Raw genomic sequence first — 18,095 nt, 5'->3', positions numbered from 1 at the left:
GCGTCACTTCTGGGAAACAAGATGCCCGCAAGTATAAGAACTCAAGAATGAGCAACTTGCATAGTATTTAATATCAAACTCAACGCAACCTTTTGATACCTGATTCATTTCTCTGTATTCTCACAAATGTATAGGTGCTTTTGAACAAATGGATAAAAGAGGAGTTGGTTAAATTATTTTGCTTTGACACCCAGTCTTTATCTGCACACAAAGACAAATGTGACTGTTAAGTCTATTTTTTCTGTTCTCTTGTTCCATAGTCAAAGTTTCTCTGGGCTATTGTCAAGTGTGTGCATTTTCTCATGAGTAAAAGTAAAACCCACCACTGCTGTCCTTTGCTCGGTATAAACAAAGTGGATAACTCTGTTTAATGGTTTCTCTGTTTGATGGTGATGTGTTCATTCATTCATTCAACAAATATTTAATGAGCCTCTACTATGTGTCAGGCACTGTTCCAGGAACTGGAAATGTAGCCCCGAACAACAGTATTTGTATAACATGACTGAAGAGTTGATCCAGTACATATAGAAAAAGATATGCTTAAAAAAATGACAACAACAACAAAAAATGCCAAACTGCCAAGTGGACTTTAAAATATCTGCTGTTCAAAGGTTCATTTGCCACTGAAAAATGTAGGAGTATAGAATTCCACATTTCTGGATGATGTGTTGTAAACTTCCATTTGTATACAGGACAAAAATTTGATCTTAAAGTTATTAGCCTCAGGTACCTGAGTTTTAGACATGTTTTTAGATTCTGAATTCTGTGTCATTTTATGAGGACTGAAATGAAGAAAAGATGATTGTGAAGTGATTTCTAAATAAAAGAAAAAATGAGATTTCCTTGTCTGAATGTATCTTACCACCTGCCCAAGGACCTCTGTGGTTGTGACTTAACAGACGGTGCCTTTTGCTCAAGAACCCCGCGCTTAGGCTTCTGAGTACCTAGGACAGGGGCAAAGAATGGTCCTGTATGCTGTTACACAACGACGATGCTTACAGATTCCAGAATATCATTTGCCTTAAAATATTTGCTCTTCCAATAAGAATTTTCAAAGCAGATAATTGGAGTTCTCATTACAGCAGAGTCTTTCCCTTTAATCAAAGAAGTCATTGCAGGCAGTCCTTTAGTGAGTATCATAAGACCCTTAAAACTGCTTTTATTAATTAGAATCCTGTTTACATTCAACTTTCCAGGATCACATCTGTTAAATTGCAATGGATTTTGTGCACCTGGTCTTAAGATTGAACATTTTAATGGCCCCCAAAGTCAACCCCACGCTTTCAGACTTTAGAATTTCAAAAGCTTAATTACTAACATTTTATGTGCATGTGAATTTCAAAGTACTCCCCCACCCCATTTATGGACATATCCTGTATGATTTCCTCATTCTTCAAAGTTCTCATAATTGCTTCCACTTTAAAGAAAAAAATCATAATAATATGAAGAGATGAAAACTTGGAGTAATGACTCGATATCAATAATTAACTAATGGGTCCAGATTTATAAGAATTAACTTTAGACGCAGCTATCTGTACATTTAGAGAATGTTTCAGTGAATTGAATGCTGTCTTTTAAAAGATCAGTTTATAATACATTGGCAAATGAATTGGTATAATTTTCAAATGAATTACAATTTTGTTTAAAAGCAGAAAACTTAACAATAAAAGAACTAACAGAACCTTCAATTTGAGCTATTTATATTGCTCCAGCTTCTCGTCCTATCTTTAATATGTGTGTGTACACTTTTGTCAATATCAGTGTATTTTGTGTTTGTCTTTGTTCCCATTAGCATCGTTTCACATAACTATTATACCACATGCACATCTCCTGACATTCACATTCTTCATGTACCAGCCAGTTAAAATAATCATTCAAGGGCCAGGGATATAGCTTAGTGCCACCGTGCCTGCAGGGCAAGTACAAGGTCCCGAGTTTGATTCCTGGTACAAAAAAAAAAAAAAAAAAAAAATTCAAAACTCATAGCACTTGAATTGTAGCATCAGTTTTCCTTTTTTGGTATGGTTCTTGAGCAATAATTTTGTTAATGAGAGGAACACAATATATTGTTGTATCACCAGAATAAATTAAAATGACTTTTCTCATTTAAGGCTGTCAAAACAGTGAAAACGGCCTGAGACTCAAGACAGTGGTCAGGAGCTTTGTACTGTGCAAAACTCTGAAATGTTGTCTTGTTATTTTTATTTCTCCATGTGAAGTTGAACACCAGCCTTTGTTGGACCTGTCATCCTGACATATTTCTAATCCCAGGCGTCATGGCCCACTAGTGGGGTGTACATTTGTGTGTGGGTACTTGGACTTGGGACACCCAGGGCCAAGATGGTGATTTCCTTCCCAAGAGCCATAGACTAGTAATGGAGCAGAAGCTGCTTGTCATCCTGGCACCTGTGCCAAAGTCATGTGACCAATGAGTGACTGACATACCTTGGCTGTGTCCTTCCCTTTGTGCACCTGACCACCTGTTCTTTTGTATGCAGGAGCTGGAGGAGAAACACCGGGAAGCCCAAGTTTCAGCCCAGCACCTAGAAGTACACTTGAAGCAGAAGGAGCAGCATTACGAGGAAAAAATTAAAGTAAAGGCACTTTGTGGTCTTTCCTGGTATTCCTCCAATTGTGCTATGCAGCTCCCTTCTCATGCTGGGCCATTTTGGTCCCTTCTTAGTAGGCCACAGGATTGTTGGGGGCAAATGCTATCCTAACTCCATGGTGGAAGGCTTGGTGTCTAAGGCTTAAAAAAGAAAAGGAAAAAAAAAAGTCATTATATATTACAATTCTGCCTTTAATTTTTAAAAAGCCTACTGTCAATTCAGTCCACAATAACTTAGCCACGCATTCACCACATTTCTTGCTTTTAATTTTCTTGCTGTATCTCAGACCTCATCTCCTTTTTCCTTTTGTTTAATTAAATACATCCTTAAGAACTTTCTTCAGTGAAGATGTGCTATGAAAGTTCTCGGTCAAGTTTGTCTGAAAATGTGTTCATTTCGCTCTCATTCTTGAAGAGGTGCTGACTGGGGCTAGAATTCTAGGTAAGCATTTCTCTGTTTTCATTGCTGTTTAAAGATACTGTCCCTTGACTTTTGGCTTCTAGTACTGCTCTTATGAAGTCATTTGCCAGTCTCACTGCTATTCTCTTTGAAAGTAATTCAATGTTTGCCTTTGGCTGTTCAAATTTTCACTTATTTTTAATTCTTTTGAAGCTTTCCTGTTACATGTCTGGATACGGATGCCCTTTTATTTATTGTGTTTGCTGTTTATTGGGATCTTTAATAAATTGGTGTTATCTTTTTTATTTTAAGTCAATCCCAAGAAATTAGTGGTCTCTATATCTCGAAGGTTTTCTCTTTCTTTCCTTTTGAGCACTTGAATTGCTGTGTTAGATACTTCTAGTCTATTCTTTCTCATATTTTTCATTTTTTGTCTCCTTGTGCCATGTTCTGGATTAGTTCCTCTGACTTATTTTCTACTTTCTTTCTACTCTACAATTCAAGCTATCTATCAGCTTTTTAATTTCAGTAATAGTATTTTTTATTCCTAGACGTTCTATTTTACTAGATTATTTAAAACAACATGCCAGGCCCAATCCTAGGTGAATCCTAGCACTTGGTAGACTGAGACAGCAGGATCATTAATTCAAGCCCAGTGCAGATGAGTGAGATCCTTCTTCAAAACACAAAGGCAAACAAAAATACAATGATTTTTGATTCCATGTTTATTTTCCAGCCTTTCACTTCTTGAGCTGCATCAAGCATAGTTGTGTGATGATACATACTTTGAAGGTCTGTTGTCGCTCTGTTTCCATCATTTTTAAAAATTAAGTTTGTTAGTGCATTTTAAATATAAATGATGATCACATTCACTATAGGAAATTTTTGTCTGTACATTTTACAACTGGATTATGTTTTTTCCCACCCTGCTACCCTCCCTTCAACCCCTCTTCTGCTCCTTATTCACAAAAGCTTTGTTCTGTTTTTTCCTTCTTTTCTTTTCCTTTCTTCCTTTCTCCCTTCCTCATCCCTAGCTCCCCTTCCCATTTGAACATTTTCTTCCTATTTTGTAATACGTATTATACGTTTGTATGTTTTATTCATACATTATACATTTTATTTACACTTGTGGTTTCTCATCCTAGAGAAACAATGCAGTATTTACACATGTATGTCCGATATACTTAAGGATATGGCCTTAAGGTGCATTTGTTTAGCTGGAGGAGAGATGTCTCAAGCTTATTATCCTTCTTTATGACAGAGTGATACTCCATTTTATAAAAAAGCCCCATCTCTTTTATCCATTCGTTGGTTGCTGGGCATTTGAAGATTTAGCTATTTAACTGCGCCACTATAACCATAGGTGTGTATATATTGCTCTTGTATGATGCTTTTAATCCTTAGAATCATGTATGTTTCATGTCAGTCATTTGTGTGCCTAGGGAATTGTCTATTTTCCCTGGAAAATCATTAATGGGTATTTTTTTTAAGCCCTTGAATAAAAATGTGCTCATCTTAGTTGGAACTCTGGGCTTTGATTTCTTTTTCTTCTTGACCTTTGAGATTATCAAAACTGAAGCCCAAGGCCAGCATGGTATACATGCCTCTAATCCTAGTACTTGGGAAGCTGAAGCAGGAGGATTGCTGTGAGTTTGAGGCTAGCCTGGGCTACATAGTGAGTTTCATGCCAGTCTGAACAATGTAGCAAGACCCTGTCTCAAAAACAGAAAAACTTAAAAAAAAAAAAAAAAACAACAAAAAACCCCACACAATGAAGCCAGGGCCGGCCAAATAGCTCAGCGGATTAAAGCCTCTGCAATCAGGCCCGGGGCAGAGTTTCAATCCCCCCAGCCTGCTGTGCCGGCCCCAGGAGCTGAGATGGCAGTTGAGATAGGGCGTAGTGGCACACACCTGTAATCCCAGCTCTTGGGAGGCTGTAAACTGGAGAATCACTACGAGTCTGATCTAGTAGTGAGACCCTGAACACTCTGTAGACCCTTCCCTAAAAATACAGGAAAAAACCCAACCCAACCAAACCAAGGTCCCCTTTACCCCACCCTCCCAAAGCAAAACTAAAGCTCAGGTTTATTTGGTTTAATAAATGTTTATTTAGTTTAAAAACAGCCTTTGAAATTGGGCCTGGTGACACAGGCCTGTCATCCTAGCACTGTGAGGTTGAGGCAGGAATATAGTAAATTTGAGCCTGAACTAGGCAACTTGGTGTCTTAGTAAGATTGTCTTAAAATAAACATAGGTCTGATGATGTGGCTCAATGTGAAGATCAAGGTTTCAATTCCCAGTACTGCAAAAACAAAACAAAAAGAGACATCAGAACCAGCTTTGTGTCATCCTTTTTCCAAAACCCTTTTGCTTTCACTTAGATTTTATCTGAAATTTCTTACTTTCTTAACAACTTTTAAGTGTTTCCAGGAGAAATGTTGTGCTATCAGAAATGGTGCCAGCCTATCACTCTCCTTTGAAAATCACATTGCATTTTCTTTTTCTTGAGATAGGATCTCATTGTATAGTTCAGGCTGGTCTTGAACTCACTATGTAACGCAGGCTGACCAATTTTGTGACAATCCATTTGTAGATTTTATTGACATCATCAGTGTTGAGTGGTCTTTTCTTGGGGCATCAAACATACACATAGTTACCCACATTGTCACCATCACTGCTTTGGCATGACATTCAGTTACTTTTCATTGAAAGAAATAGAGGAAAATAATCCAGAAGTGACCTCAAAGTGTTTTCATGTATCCCTCTCCATTTTAGTGCATTTAAAATTTTATATAACAATCTTTATTTTTTTTTTTTAAATTATGTAGTTATTTGGTGTAGGGTCTCACTATGCAGCTTGTAGTGGTCCTCTTGTCTCAGCCTCCCCACCACTGGCATTACAGGTGTATGACCAGCACAGCAAGCCTGGCTGGCACGGCATGTGGTACTGGGGATCAAACTAGGGTCCTTACACTTGCCAGGCAGGTGCTTAGACCACTGAGCTATCATCCCCAGCCCCTCAAATCTTTCTTTTTAGATTGAAATTTTTACTGGCTTCCATACTTTTTACCTTGAGAATAAACAAATTTCCAGAAAATGATGAGTCTCTATAGAGTAGTCCACTGGTATCTTTTGATGATCACAGTAGCCCTTTGTAAAATCCATACTAATACTCATATCAAAAGCCATATTTTATTGTCCATTGACATAGACATCTTTGGTGAAATCTCTCATTGCTCCCCCTCCTACTCAGTTCCTCTTCTTGCTCATTCTTCTGCCATTTGAACCCTATCAAAGCTCAGAGATGGTTCCATTCCTGATACAGTCTTATGCCTTCTGGTTCACTTATACCTCTTAATGGTATCCGTCACTGCCAAGGTTGAGATCTTATTTTGAACAGAGTCATCCTGAAAATGCCTTTCACTGTTAAAGCACATCATCAAAACGAAAGGAAAATGGTCAAGGTATTATGTGGTCTCCACTAACCTTCTAGATAGAAAGAACTTTGTTTTATTGATATCAGAGAAGGTTAGGGAAAGATCTGTTGTCTATCTTCTCTACTGGAATCTGTACAGAACCATTTCCTTTTAACCTTTTCTGTTTTATGTTTCCTGTACCAGCTTTTATAAAGTCATTTTAGTAATGGTTATGATCATACCCTTGCTGCAACCCTGTTCTTGCTCATAATTTTAGAATCCTACTCAGACATCCAAGAGAAGAGGCCACTTATCATCCTATTGAGCTGTTTCCCTCTTCTCATGACCCTGTTCTTCACCTTTTGCTCTTCTCTGCCAACTCTCATTCTGTGTTTTTCATCAGTCCTAGTTTAAAGCCTTCTTTGAAACCTGTTCTCTCCTTTATCATGTGGACCTCTTCCCTGCTGACTGGCTCTTTTTAGGAATGATGTCCCCATGAGCCATGAAGGCTTCTTCACAATAGGCATTGTGGGAAAGGCAGATTTCAGTCCTGTCCATGACCCCAATTCTTGCAGCTTTATCCCCAATATCCTGTTCTTCTTTATGCAGTAGTATCATTTGCAAAAGTAGAATTGATTCTCTCTGATAAGAAACACAGGGTCATGTCCAAAGGCTCAGCCGTGTTATAATGTCTTCTTCCTTCCTTTCTTTTTGCTTGTTTTGGCAACTGGTAGAACTGTGTGTCTCAGAACTTTAGATCAAGCTGGTAGTTGGTGACACCATTACTGTTTTATTTCACTTTTACCTCTTGGGGATAGTAGGTGCTCACCGTGGTGTTCTCAACTCTGAGAACACATGATTTCTATTCTCCTGGGAAAGGTTTCTATTCCCACTGACTTTTCTTTTTTCTAGCTAGATCAGAGGAAAGAAGTGTTTTTTTTCTTTTTTCTTTTATGCTATCTTTTCCATCCATTGACTACCTGTGTTTTTGGTGGGCAAGATCTTGTCCCTGGCTATTTCTGAACTCTGCCTCAGTCACACAGACTTCCTCTTCTCTTCAGCTTTTTCCCTCCACACAAGCCCCAAGCATATCCAGAGTTAAATTTATACAGATTAGCATCAAGGAATATTCTGAAAACCACTGGTTTGTTGGCTAAGAAAAAGTTGTCCTCAGGTAATATTTGCAAATTATAAAAACTTTAGTTTTGAGATGTAGATTGCGAGGAAGATCTTCCTTGCCTGTCTCATTCTAGAGTCTAATTCATTTTGGGTATCTTTTGAGTTGTTGATTTTAAGAGACATTCCTAAAGACCCATTGTTCTTGCCATTTGGTAGTGGTATCTCAGTCCCTAACCTTACCCTGAGTTGCCTTGTTTTGTTCTTGCTTTGGAGGTCATGGGCCTCCCTGCTACTGCTTTCCCCTCTTCCCCAACTCCTTTTTCATTGTTTAGTTCTCGCCTAGGTGAGGCTTGCCAGGACATTCACTTTTCTTGTTTCCATAGGTGTTGGATAACCAGATAAAGAAGGACCTGGCTGACAAGGAGAGCTTGGAGAACCTGATGCAGAGACACGAAGAGGAGGCCCACGAGAAGGGCAAGATTCTCAGCGAGCAGAAGGCGGTAGGTGGAAGGACTCACAAAGCCAGTTTTCAAAGGAGTACTTTTGAAATTTGCTGAGAATCACTCACATGAGAAGAGTCCCTTTTATCTGGTGACTTCCTTCTGTGTAAGCTTGTGGAATTTGTAGGAAATAGGAAGTTTTCTTTGAAACCATGTATTATTCTCAAAGCCACAGAGCTGGTGGCTCTGGGTGGCTAGTTTTATACTCTTCTTTAATAACTCCTGCTAATCCTAGCCCCTCATGTGAGCCTTTAAAACGACCGGTGGCTTTGGTCATTCCTGCATTTTTGTGCTAAATTTGACTATTTCTGTCCTTTCTAATCCATGTAGGCAGTTGTTTCAGGAAGTGGCAGCTAACAGCATTCATCTATGATGCTTCCTCTTCTTTTTTTTCCCTTCAGTACAGGGTCTTGCTACGCAGTTCGGACTCGTAGCAGTCCTTCTGTCTCAGCCTCCTCAGTGCTGGGATAGGCATGCGCCAGCATGCCTGGTTTTCATGCTGCTTCATAATGCTACTGTATTATGTGTATTATATTCTCATATCTCCTAAGAGCTTTCCCTGCTGAGACTTCCCACATCAGAATCGCTAAGGGAGGGTCCAGGGAGAGTATATTTTTCACCAATACCCATCCTATTCCACTCCCAGTACTTATGATTCAGTAAGTTGGGGAATATGAATATGTGATCAAGGTGAACTTGTGCATTCAAGTTAGAGATTCCTGCAGGTCCAGGTCACATGCAGAAGGCAGGACTGTAAGGGACTCTATTTACAGAATGTCAGGTTCTGGAATAGTTCCTTCTGTGTATTTTTAATAGAAGTCATTCAAATTGTGGAAGGGGAAGCATTTAATTTTGATTGGAAAAACCATGGAGTACCAGCTGTTTGAGTGGTGACAACTGTAAGCTTCAGGGTCTGGGCTAGTTGAGTGCCTTGTTACCTCTGGCCACACCAGTGATGTTGCAGATGAGACTTTTACCTTGGCTCACATGCCCCACATTAATCCCATTCTGCTATTAACTGTGTGTGAAGTTTCAAAAATCCCGTGTTTCAGATGATCAATGCCATGGATTCCAAGATCAGATCTCTGGAACAGAGAATTGTGGAACTTTCGGAAGCCAATAAACTTGCAGCAAACAGCAGCCTCTTTACCCAAAGGAACATGTAAGTGTTCAGATTCTAACTGTGTACATTATTATGCTTTGGTCTTCTCTCATCATGCCTAGACTTTGTTCTCCTTCAGTTTGACAGAGCTGGAACAGATTTATTCTTGCCCCAGCCCTGCTAATACTTGTTTAATTTTGCAGTCTCTTCAGAGGGTTCTCTTGAGTTGGGTTTTCTTAAATACCTCACATTGCCATCAATGTTTTGCTCTCTCCAAGGAGGCTATTTATAGCTTGCTTTGGAGAGCTGCTGCCCTTGTTCCCAGACTTGCCTCCCATAATTAGTCAGAGGTGATCGTGTGTGCACCCAGGTGGGCCATCCGTTCTGCTACAGTTAGGCCGAGCCCTGGGGAAGATGTCTGGACTTCACGAGGAATGTCTGTATGCAGGGCACTCTGATCATAATCTTTTTGCCTGAAAAATTGTACTCTCCAGGATGTTTTCCCCTTAGATTTTTTTCTTCCAAGATGTTTCAAAAACATTTCCTGATATAAACTAGTTTGATAGGCTGCTTTTCAGTCTTTGAGTTGCTCTAGTTTTGCTACTTGTAAACAGTTTGATGGTGAGGTAAAGAAGTCCTACAAGGAACTAGAAGCAGTGACACTTTTATCTTCTTTGCATCGTCTTCCCCAGAGCTTGTGTTAAGAAGGTATGCGGGCATTCTTGTAGCTAAGAGGGCCCCTTTCTGTTCCTCTGTACAGACTGTCCAAGAAAAAAATGAAAAGATTCACCAAAGGACTGGGGTGTTAGTATGTCTTGCAACCCAATTTTCTGTCCTTAATCCCAGAGGCAAGAGCCTCTCAGATTCCTGTCCTGATCCCCACAAGGGCGGATCAGGAGGGAGCTAACCTGGAAATGGCCACAGTTTGCTCGATAAGGACACACATTTTACCCCATTTCTGCCTGTCCTCCTTCTAAGGAGACATCTTCACCTCTGACATGACTGTGATTTTGTTTGGATCTTCCCACCACCCCTACCAGGAAGGCCCAGGAAGAGATGATTTCAGAACTCAGGCAACAGAAATTTTACCTAGAGACTCAGGCTGGGAAATTGGAGGCCCAGAACCGAAAATTGGAAGAGCAGCTGGAGAAAATCAGCCACCAAGATCACAGTGACAAGAGTCGGCTGCTGGAGCTAGAGACAAGATTGAGGGAGGTGAGAATGAGGACTGATCTTTTGAGAGGTTTTATTGGAGCTTGCAGGCCTCAAACCAACCAGTTCTCAAGCAAAAGTTGGTATAGATGCAGGAGGCATTGCACGTGACAAGAACCACATGGATCAGAATCTATTCGCCACCTCTGTCCAGTTTTATAATTTTGCAGGCTACTCAGTCTTTCTATGCTCCAGTTTTCTTGTTGGTCACATAGTCTTAATAGAGGTGCCTCTTTCTTAGGGTCTTGTGGGGATTACATAAATTGGTACATTTGTCACATGAGAGCAGCACCATTCCTCCTTTACCCTAGAGTTTATTTTATTTATTTATTTTTTACCCTAGAGTTTAATGAGGGCCACACAATGCCCATACATGGATCTCAGCACTGTTAGGTGTGTAACATAGCTCAGTGACAGGCGGGTCTGTGAGTGACAGAGGTCTCATAATGACAGGGGAAGAGTGAGGCACAAAACCAAACTTAGGTTTGCCTGATGGAAGATACTCTCTTCAAATGAGGTCAGGTGTGTTCAGGCCATGCACAGTAATTCTCTTGAGAGACATAAGAGAGCTGGAAAGAAAACCAAGTTTTTGAGAGGAAAATATAGCAAATTTTGTTGTTAATATGTGAAGAGTGGTTGCAGCCATGAAGCTGCTTTCCTATATTGTGTATTAAATGTGTGCTGTGTGTCATTTATTAGCCTGAATGTACAGTGGCAATGACAGTTTTTGATCTGGGGGGCTTTCAACCTAGTCTCAGGGGGTAGGTGGCCACACAGAAGCAGGACTTGAGTTAAGAACAATGATTATTGGAAGTTGGACAGACGGTCTGGGAATGAAGACACAGTGTCTTGTGCGTGGTAGACACTCAAATATTTGTGATGGAATTCTTCAAAGAACAGGTGATCTTTCTTAGGGAAAATACTGTTAAACATACAAATCTGAGGACTAAGCCTTGGGGAATAAACATGTCTAGGAATGTCTTAATTTGTACTAGAATATTAAAATGAAGCCCTTTTCTGGAGGACAGAAAAATAGTAGCATCTCCTGTTTTCCAGGAGTTGGGGAGGTATGACCCAGGTTCTTTAGGGTCACCTGCCGTGTTTCAACATGCAGAGTCCTAGGTGTTCACCTACAGTTTTTAAGATGGAACTTACAAGGGGAAAAGGAATTTGCATCTTTAACAAGTGACTCCTGTTCTTCCTGGAATTTGAGATTGTTTAAAAGCCTTGGGGCCAGGGGTAGCTTTTATTAGCCAGGATATATTTTCATTTTTTCCTGGTAGAAGCAGGCTTCAGGGTATGAATGCAAATAATCCAGACAGATTTCTTTATCCTGGGAACATTTTCTGCTATCTTTTTTTGCCTTCCTTTTCTGCATATGTGGGTCTTAGCAAGACTGCCCTATGGCTTCTCTGAGCAATTACAATGTCCCCAGGAAGCTTGCTGCCTTTTTCATGAATTGCTATGGCTAGCCCCCCCAAGGAGGTAGGAGAAACTTAAAATGTTTCATGAGAGGCTCAGGGCTCTATTCTTCCTAGGAGTTGTGGAGTTTAGCTCTAAATTTAACAAGACTGGTCTATCTTTTCTTGGCCACATGCTGCTACTGAGATTGAGGACAGAGGCCTCAGCTTCCAATTTGTTCTACCTTAAAGGGCACTTAGCTTTTGCTAACTTTTTGTTGGGGCTGGGGGCTTGGCTTGGCTTTTCTTCTTTTCCTGCTTCTGTGTTTGTTTCTTCCTCTTCCTCTTCCCTTTTTTAATTGCCTTTCTTTTTGAGAAAGATTTCACCTTGAACTCACTGAGTAGCTCAGGCTGGCCTCAAATTCCCACCAATTCTCCTGCCTCAGCCACCTGAGTGCTGGGATGACAGACATGTGTCACCATGCCTGCCTTCTTCCCCAACTTGTTTGTAATGGTACCTCTTCTTCAGCAATACATGTGGAGTTGCCAGGGTGCAGAGCCCCTGAATTCTCATTTTGTGGCTCAGGATCTGTATCTGTGACCTTTCTGTTAATCAGTGCCAAGGTGCACTGGGAATTTTCAGGCTTGCTGCAGAATCCTAACTGCTCTGACTATTGGCATTTAATAAGACAGACAGGTACAACATTTGTAAGTATAGACTTGAGCCAGACTTCTTGGTTGAAATGCCAGTACCCCCCCCCCCCATTAACTTACCCGCCTTTTGCTCAGTTTGCTAATAGCTCAGGGCCACAGCTTGCTTATCTGTAAGGTGGAGGTGACAGTAGGATCTCCTTTATTGGGCTTTCATGGGGATGAAATGAATGAATACAATGCCTCTGTTTTGTAAGATTTCACATCATTATCATCGTCACTGTCATCTTAATCATCGTTATTAGAGAGGCCTCACAGTCATGGTTTCAGCTACCCCTGCTTTATTAAGAACTTGCATATGTAGGTCACAGCCCTGACCTTTCTCTTGAGTTTCTGACCCATTGTTGTGATAGTCATTAGACATCTTCACTTGGATGTCTCCCATGGAGCTCAGGCTCAACATGATGAGACTGTATTTCTTGTCTTTCTTCTCAAACTGGCTCTGGCTCTCCTCTTCCTTGTTGTAGCCAGAGCTCTCCCTTTCTGTGTACTGTATCTGTCCAGAAATTCTGGCTACACCTTTGACTTTCTTCTGTCCCTTTGTTCCCTGCCTCACCTTTAGTTAACCACTAACTCCTGTGTGTTAAGTCTTTTGCAATTCTTTCTTCTGCTTGAGATGTGGATGTCACATTTTCTGGAGAGCCTTCTTCACTTCATGCCCCATTTGTATCCCTGAAGCTTAGTGTGCTAAGCTCATTGCCCTGGGTTCCTCTTGGCTGTCTCCTTAGACAGGGAGCTCTCCAAGCATAACAAACATCTCTTATTTGCTTGGCCTTGGTCCCGAGAACAATTTTGTGAGCATTTGTTAGGTCAGCATGTGTGCCATGGTGTTGCTCATATGTGTAATTTTGGATGTCTTGCTTCCTCCATCTGGAATTTTCTTTCCCTTCTTATCTGCTTGTTTGACTCGTTTAGATTTGTTTGGAGAATTTAATAGATTCAGAATTACCTTCTGTACCTCTCTGCTGTGGTCTCATGACTTCCCTGCATGTCCTGACCACTGCATTTGACCGTCATATATGGGAATGATGGATTTCATGAAGACAGAGACTGTCTTTCATCTCCATATTCCTTTCTACATAGAAGTTGCTGTCTAAGCTTTTCTTAAATGAATGGATGAGACGTTGAGTAGATACAAGGATGGATGGATGGACAGATACAGGGAGGAATTATTAGCTCTCTATGTGACCTTAATGTGGGGTACCTAAGGAGAGTAAATCAGAGAATCACTGTTTAAAAATAATTCAGCCTGGTGTCTATTGGCATTTTAACTTTAAAAGTGTTCCTGTTACTAATATGATGTTCTTTATATCTGCTTACCTTTAAATGCTCTTGTAATAAGAATAATTATCATTTGAAATTTTTACGGCGTGGTTTTTCTTTTGAAAGCTGTCCATTCATTTGGATATTTGTAAAGGATGATTAATTCGTATATACAGTCTTATATCCATAGGGGAGTGGCTCTAGGATCCCCCAGTGATCCCAAAATCTGCAAATGCAAGCTGGTTGTGGTGATGTGTACCTGTAATTCTAGCTACTCAGGAGGCTCTGGCAAGAAGATTATAAGTTTAAGGCCAGCTCGAGCAACTATCTCACAAATGGAAGGAAGAGAAGAGAGGAGAGGAGGGGAGGGGAAGGGAGGAGAGGAGAGGAGAGGGGAGGAGAGGGAAGGGAAGGAAAAGAAAGGGAAAGGGAGGAGAAAGAAAGAAAGAAAGAAAGAAAGAAAGAAAGAAAGGCAGGCAGGCAGGCCGGCCGGCCCGGCCGGCTGGCCAAAGATGTAACTCAGTGATAGAGCGCACATGAGACCCTGTAATCAACCTCTAATATTGGGAAAAACAGTATACCAAACCAACCAACCCAGATGCTCAAGTCCCTTACATAAAATGAAGTAGTATTTGCATATAACCATCTCATGACCTACGTAAACTATGCATCCTTCCTGTATACTTTAAATAATTTCTAGACTACCTAATACAAGATAAATTCCATATAAAGAGTTATTATACTATATTATTCTGGGGATAATGACAAGAAAAAAAGCCATGCGTGTTTAGACATGTCCAGTACAAACGCAGTTGCTTTTCTCTGAATATTTTCAAACAATGGCTAGTTGAAACCATACGTGCAGAACCCATGGATCTGTAGGGCAGGCTATACATGCCCCTGTGTATACTCAATCCTGTTGATCTTTGAGGTGCAGGAAAGTCAGACCCATTGTATACCCCACCCTCTAGCCTTGAGTGCTTAGAAATTGTTTCTGAGACAAAGTTTAAGGTGCAGGTTGAATAGCAGGTCACATCTTCACTTTGTCTTCCTTTAAGGTCAACAGAGTCTTTCTTTCTTTCTTTCTCCCAGGTCAGTCTGGAGCATGAGGAGCAGAAATTGGAGCTGAAGCGCCAGCTCACAGAGCTGCAGCTGTCCCTGCAAGAGCGTGAGTCCCAGCTGACAGCCCTGCAGGCTGCCCGGGCCGCCCTGGAGAGCCAGCTTCGCCAGGCAAAGACAGAGCTGGAGGAGACGACTGCAGAAGCTGAGGAGGAGATTCAGGCTCTCACGGTAGGTCTGTGAGTGGAATCTCAGGCTAAGCCATCTCTGCTGGGATGAATGTGGTCTCTGCTCTGATGAGTGTGGCACGGAGGATCTTTGTTCATTCATAGCAGTTTCAAGTAGGAACAAGTCATCCGCAGAGATAGTTGCTGGACAGAAAAATTGCCTTACACAGACTTTTTCATCGGAATTCAGTATATCGTCTCTAGTAATACCTATGCTTTCGTTAGTGTCCTGAAAAAATTCCTTTTCTGTTTATTTATCTTTGAAATAGTCATCCTTATATGTCAAATTTTAGTCTTGGACATTCTGTTCTCCTGGGTCTTCTACTTTAGTTTTAATAATCATTTAAGTAATATGAGTCTTATAGCTTCTAGTAGTCTTTCTACCATATTTCTGGTTTTCTTTTTTGTTTTGATTAATTTTATTTGTGTTACTATATATTTTTTTAAGGCTATTTGATTTTGTTCTATGTCTTTTTTGTGCCTCTGGTATGATCTGAATGGGAAATCTTTTGAATGAGAGATTCATCCTCCAAAAAGGACCTGGCTTCCCTCCTCTTCCTGAGAGTGTAGTTTACTTAGCTGGAGAGTTTTCTCAGGAGATAGAACTTGGAAGACTATCACTCAATTTAGATCTCAGTTCTTTCTGAAAGTCTAAAAGTGAGACTTTTGAGCCATTGTGCTGTAGCTGATCATTTTTATAGTAATATATTCAGATTAATCAAACAAGAGTTGCATAAAATGCCAACTCACTAACTTACAGAGAGAAATACAACGGTCAATTTGACTGTGACACTCAGTACGAAAGAGTTCCAAGAACTCCAGTCTTTTTTTTTTTTTTTTTTTTTTTGCAGAACCGGGGATTGAACTCAGGCCCTTGTGCTTGCCAGGGAAGCACTTATTCTACTGAGCCATCCCCCCGGCCCTTTGACTGTGACACTCAGGATATCCACTCTTCACATTTTTTTCTCCCCCTTTCAGAGAAGTCTAGTTAGAAAATCCTATTCTTGGAAGGCAGCTTGGTGGCCCTGGACTCTTAAGACTAAAAGCTGAATGTATTTTAATGGCTAGTGTCAACTGGGCACATACGTTTCTCTTGGGAATATAATGTATCTGCCAAGCCGATGGGCACACTTATGCCTGCCGGTCAGGATGCCCTCTTCCTGGGAGGACACAATGCCGCTGATTGGGTTTTGAATGAGTACCTTCTCACTGTGACTCAACTTGGCTGATGGCCCTATCTCCATCTGCTAACATCTCTGGACATCGAGTGGCGTTACTTCTGTAAATGGCCAGGCACATTCATTGCTTATGTTTTACCTTGTTTGATTCTCAGAAGTGATCTTGTTGAGTATGGGGATCCCATTTGTCTTAGTTACTTTTCTCGTTGCTTAAACAAATACTTGAAACCCAAAGTTAGAGGAGGAGAGGTTTATTTCAGCTCACAGCTTGTACAGATTTCAGTCCCTAGTTGGCTGGCTCCAAGCAGGGTTAGCATGGCAGAGGGGCATTGTGGGCGAGAAACAATCAAGGGCAGGCAGAGAGCAGGGAAGCAGCTGTGCGGGAGCAGTGAGCTTGCCTTCCCTCGCTCCCTTTCTATTCCATCCAGGCTAGAAGCCTATTGATTGGTGCCATCTACACCCAGGGTTGGGCTCCCGTTATCCTTGCCCACAGCTATGCTAATTCCAATCAGTGAACTAATTTAGTACCACATACCCTTAAACTCTGTATTACACACCCTAGATCCAGCCAGCTCTGAAAAGTCCCACCTACTCTCACGAGTGCATGAGACTTTGGGTGGTGGTGGGGGAACCATCTAGATGCAACCCATAACATTATTTGAATCAGATTGGGAATGTGATCTTCTAGTGCCACAGTCTTAGGAGGCAATAAGGAGCACAGTGGCTTTTACATGACCCCAGTGATGCAGAGTAACTCCTGGAGGAATGTGCTTACACAACTTGGATTTTTCTAGGACTTATGCCAAGTGTGGATATTGATTGAGACTGTAGTTTCCATCCTCTCGATGAGGACACTCATCAAAGGATGCTATATGCACTCAATATTTCACTCAGCAAAAAATAATCATGATATCTCTGTTTACCCTTGGCTTTATTTTCAAGTGGATTGAAAGCAGTTTGGCAAGATACAAGCTAGTAAAGTAGGGAACAATAAGAATGAAAAGGCAAAGCAAGTAAGTATATAGAAGAAAAAATGGAGCTAGAAAGGACATTAATCTTCAAGAACACATGCCAAGAAGGCTTATACTTTTCCTGGATTGGAGTGGGTGGAGGGAGAGACAGAAAGAACGATAACATTTCTTAACTACTATAGAGAGACACCTAAGTTGAGCCACTTTATTAATGCATTGTATATTAATATTTTCCCTCTATGAAAACCCTAGCTCTGAAAGGATATCAATGATTTAATCATATTTAATGAGAACTTGTTATGTGCCCAATGCTGTGTAGTTAGCCTTTTCTCCCCAGGGTATTGGCCTGCAATCCCTCAAATCCTTTTCTTTTGGAGCAGCAGAGAAGAGCACATTTATCTCACTGCTGTGTTGGAATTGGGAGGGCAGGTGGTGGCCATGCATCTTATCCTGCCCCTGTTTGGAAGGAGGAGGATATAAAATAGAGCATGTGTCATTGCTGTTTATCTGTGGGGAAATTAGTCCTTTAAATCCTGTCTTGCTGCTGGTTGGAATGTGCTGTATCTAGTGGCTGCTAGAAGCTGAGCACAGCAGCAAGTCACGACTTCATTTAGTCAGATGAGATCACTGCTTCAAAGCATCTTAAAAAATAAACCTCCGTAGGTCTAGAAAGTAGGGCTCTTGCAGACGAAGATGCCATGGAAAGTAGGGCTTGCAGAATGACAGCAGAAGTGGCTTCAGTTAGACAGCTGTTTGTAAACCCATTGTATGGAAATTCAAACTTCTGTCGTCAGTAGGCCTCAGCTGTAGGCTCCATCATGTATCTCCCCTGAAAAGGGATTGTGCCTAGAACCTTTGCACTAAATCATATTCACAGAGCAAGATTTTTTAAAAGAAAAATTTTTTTAAGTCAAGTTCTCATTTTTTTT

At 40.9% G+C, this 18,095-nt stretch overlaps 1 protein-coding gene across 1 annotated transcript in view; it reads left to right on the top strand.

Moving 5' to 3' along the window:
* Positions 1-18,095, top strand: part of Cit (citron rho-interacting serine/threonine kinase) — a 174,148-nt gene that overhangs the window by 97,031 nt on the left and 59,022 nt on the right. Inside the window, exons 19-23 of the mRNA XM_004636241.2 lie at positions 2,499-2,594; positions 7,927-8,043; positions 9,096-9,205; positions 10,186-10,360; positions 14,824-15,021. Of these exons, the coding sequence (XP_004636298.1) occupies positions 2,499-2,594; positions 7,927-8,043; positions 9,096-9,205; positions 10,186-10,360; positions 14,824-15,021 (696 nt within the window). The remainder of the gene's footprint in view (positions 1-2,498; positions 2,595-7,926; positions 8,044-9,095; positions 9,206-10,185; positions 10,361-14,823; positions 15,022-18,095) is intronic.

This window comes from Octodon degus, unplaced genomic scaffold, assembly GCF_000260255.1.
Source record: "Octodon degus isolate 3935 unplaced genomic scaffold, OctDeg1.0 scaffold00079, whole genome shotgun sequence".
NCBI classification, from domain to species: Eukaryota; Metazoa; Chordata; class Mammalia; order Rodentia; family Octodontidae; genus Octodon; species Octodon degus.
The sequence above is the reverse complement of the archived record's forward strand: the minus strand, read 5'-3'. Positions and strand labels throughout refer to the sequence as shown.